Source organism: Nicotiana attenuata, chromosome 11 (assembly GCF_001879085.1).
Source record: "Nicotiana attenuata strain UT chromosome 11, NIATTr2, whole genome shotgun sequence".
In the NCBI taxonomy this organism is placed as follows: domain Eukaryota; kingdom Viridiplantae; phylum Streptophyta; class Magnoliopsida; order Solanales; family Solanaceae; genus Nicotiana; species Nicotiana attenuata.
The window spans coordinates 8,531,179-8,535,061 of NC_031999.1; the positions used below are offsets into that span (position 1 = coordinate 8,531,179).

The 3,883-nt window shown below is 33.7% G+C and overlaps 1 protein-coding gene across 1 annotated transcript; it reads left to right on the plus strand.

Moving 5' to 3' along the window:
• LOC109234086 (phosphoglycerate mutase-like protein AT74) lies at positions 1,454-3,478 on the plus strand. The gene is made up of 2 exons (XM_019399933.1): positions 1,454-2,019; positions 2,950-3,478. Exons 1-2 carry the CDS (start codon positions 1,545-1,547, stop codon positions 3,318-3,320), a joined length of 846 nt encoding a protein of 281 aa, XP_019255478.1. The 5' UTR covers positions 1,454-1,544; the 3' UTR covers positions 3,321-3,478.

The window sequence follows — 3,883 nt, forward strand, 5'->3', positions numbered from 1 at the left end:
CAGAGATTTTGTTTTATATATAGAAAATATACATAACTTGAGATGATTTTCTCTTTTCCTGTGTCGACCTATAGATATACTATGTGTAAGTGTGAAACTATGGTAAGTGAATATGTTAAAGGGCGACAGTGTAGACCTAACATCACGTGGAATGATGTTGTCTCTAAAGATCTATAAATTCAATTCGTGGAACCAGTGCAGATCATTTAGCTAAGGATGGAGCACAATGAAAAAAATGATTCATATAGGTGATAGCTAGTTGGGAATGTGAGTCGAGTGCAAATGAATAAGTGAAGATTCATATAGCCGGGCCCAACTTATTTAGGCTAATGCCTAGTTGTCGTTAAGGAAAATACACATAGCTACTAATATGTTTTTATCTATATGTGCATAATACTTGCATGAAATGATTTTTTTTTTTAAATGAACGTGGTCGGCGAGAATTCAAATAGCTGCCTCAACATTGTTGGGATTGTTACATAGTAATTATTATTTTTGTTGTTGATCCATTACTTTTATTTATAAGAAGATGTATTAAAACTTAAATGATTTTAGATATTTTTGAGATAATAGACGTAAGAAATAACTTGAAGTGATAAACTAAAAAGTAAAAAGAAAGGGAGGCGTGAAATAGTTAAATGTTGTTAATCAATCCGTTTCAATTTAGATGAGCTAGTTTGATTCGATACGTAGTCTAAGAAAAAAAACACTTTTGAATTTGTGGTCTTAATTAAAAGATTAAGGGTAAAAGCTTTGTGGGACCATGATATTTGTGTAGTTATAAAAATTTCTCATTAAGGGTAAAATGTATAAAATGAAGGGTTTACAGTTGAATTATTTCCAATTGTAGAAATGTGTCATTCTTTCTAAAACAGACTAATAAAGAAAAAGTGTCATCTAAATTGAAACAGAGGGAGTATTATTTAAAGGTATTGGACTTGTTTATATCTGTAAACGGATAGTTGGCACTTGTTTAAATCTGTAAACGGATAGTTGGCAAATGAGAAATAGTTCTTAGCCGATTCATTATTTATTCATATAATTTAATAAATAAAAAAATGTATGCAGGTTACAGCTATAATGGTCGTTAATTATTTATTCAGCCACGGACCATGCGTGTTCTATCTTTCAGCGAACGAAATTGGAATGCTACAGCTATGCTAGTTATTCATTTCATAAAGATTTCTGTGCTCTTAATTAAAGGTATTGGGTTTTTAAACTGAAGTCTCTTTAGGAAGGAGCACTAAATCTCCATATAGAGCATTATAAAATCACGGGCGAAAAAAATACTTTCCGTTTCAATCAAGATGAGGTAATTTGATTCGACATGAAATTTAAGAAATAAAAAAAAGCTTTTGAAACTTATGGTCTTAAAGTTGAATTATTTTTAATTATAGAAATGCGTAATTATTTTTGGAACGGACTAATAAGAAAATGCATTACATATACACATTATCACACACGGAGTAATTAAGCTAAAGGCATCTACATATACACATTATCACAAGCTACATGCGTCCACAAATCAGTCATAAGCCATTCAAATGGGAAATGCAACTAACAGCGCAACTACCAAAAGGGAAAAGCAAAGGCAATTGCCTAAGAGGATCATACTGGTGCGGCATGGTGAGAGTGAAGGGAACTTAGACAAAAATGTGTACGCCATCACACCTGACCATAGAGTCCAACTCACAGAGAAAGGCAAAGAGCAAGGAAAAAAGGCCGGGGAGATTATCCGCGGCGTGGTTTGTGACAAAGGAAACTGCACTAGTAAGGTCTATTTCTATGTATCTCCATTTTTGCGTACCCGGGAAACACTGAAAGAGATAGGCGCTGCGTTTTGTAGCAGCGAGATCATAGGGGTAAGAGAAGAATGCAGGTTAAGAGAAATGGACTATGCCAAATTTAGGAATACAGAGAAGATGGAGGAGTTTAAGAAGGAAAGAGAGAAATATGGAAAGTTCTTCTACCGATTTCCCGGTGGAGAATCGGCCGCCGATGTGTATGACCGGGTTTCAGGTATCTATTCAAGTAAATCTTGTTAAAGAATTGCTCTTTATGTGGATGTTTTGTTTCTTGGTATGTTGAATCCTGATGTGGAAAAAAATACATAGGTTAAAGTACCTTATTTTCATTTTTGAAATGCAAGCTAGTTAAGATGTATATTTAATGGTAAAAGACTGAAACCTTAAAGGATTAGAGCAGATCATATTGGAAAACAAACAAAGAATACATGTTTTTCTTTTAGAACTGGATTAGGGAAGTAGATTCTCAAGATATAAAAAGTGAAGCGCAGTCAGTAGTTTGAATTCAGCTACTGTCAGTCGTGGTTGTTAATCTATCATCTATGGCCAGCGGAGCCAACATCTCCGATTCCTAAACACCATTTCTCTAGCGAAGTCGTTGAAGGCTTCGTCTGACTATCCAACATCTCCGACTCCGGTGGATGGAAATTACATTCATAAATGGTACAATTTTTTAATACAGCATCCTATAAGAGTCTTTGAGCATGGGTGCACACACATATATTTAAGTAAATTTGAATAAATATAGTATTATTATACATGGTTTAGGAAAAAGAGTATGGGTTCACGTGAACCCATACCCCTCAAGTTGGATACCCCTCTAGATAAAAGGTTATACTAAAACAGATAAATATAGCTTGAATTCATATATATTTTCTATATGTATTTAGTACTCCATCTATTTCAATTTAGGTTAACCTATTTGACTAGACAAAGATTTTAAAAAAGAAATGAATTTTTTGGAACTTGTGGTCTTAAACATATCATAATATCTTTGTGGGTTCTAAAGCTTATCATTTAAGGGTAAAATGAGAAACTTAAAATACATTGTTTTCAAATTTAAAAAAAAATTATTCTTTTTTGAACGAGCTAAAAGTTATAAAGATTCACATAAATTGAAAAGGTTTTAATTTCATTAATACAGGTTTTATCGATTCTTTATGGAGGGACATAGACATGGACATGATTCCCTATGGTGCCAACGACAACGAGGACCTAAATGTTGTTCTAATCAGTCACGGACTGACCATTCGAGTGTTGCTCATGAGAATATTCAGATGGACGCCAGAACAAGTTGATAATTTAATAAGTCCCAAAAATGCCGAGGTTCGAATTATGGAGTTAGGGCATGAAGGTGAGTACAGCCTTGCGTTACATCATGATGATCAAACCTTAGAGAAATGGGGACTTTCTGCTGAAATGATTGTTGATCAAAAGTTGAGGGCTTATGGTCCTGTGGTTGACCTTGACAAGTGCTTCTTCACACGTTACTTTGACCGTCTGGCCGACAAATAATTTTGAGGATGAGAAAAAATGAAGTAATTTAACCAATAATTCAACTATTCAGTTGTTTTTGCGGAAGGTTATGTACCAAACTTCTGCTTTTGTGATTTCCATAATTTTATGTTGTAAAACCATTAAAATTATTTTGGTTTAATCTGCTTGTCGTATAATATTTGGGTTTTAAAATAGAATTAAACTCTTTAAAAAAAAAACATTTTTGTTTTGGGTGAAAACGACCATAGCACTCACAGTTGGCATCTGGCCGTGTTCTACAAAATTTGAGCATGTTTTATGTGATGTTTAAAGTTTGAATATTTGCTTTATCAATATACAGTTACTTTCACATCATTAAGGCAAAACTCGATTGATCCATTGTGGTAATTGTTAGAAATTGAGAATAGTTAGCACTCCATTTGAGATGAGTAGGTATATTTCCCCTCAATGTTATACAAGAAGAAATAGGCTGTTTTATGCACTTCTTTTATAGCTCGAAATAAAATTTCACTACAAGAAAATCGACCAAAACCGACCGCGGCCAACCGATCGAAGTCGGCCGATTTTTTAAAGTAATTTAT

Coding starts and splice junctions, on each gene's coding strand:
- LOC109234086 (XM_019399933.1), top strand. CDS start 1,545: ATGGGAAATGCAACTAACAGCGCAACTACCAAAAGGGAAAAGCAAAGG. Junction 2,020..2,949: donor TGTGTATGACCGGGTTTCAG/GTATCTATTCAA, acceptor TCATTAATACAG/GTTTTATCGATTCTTTATGG.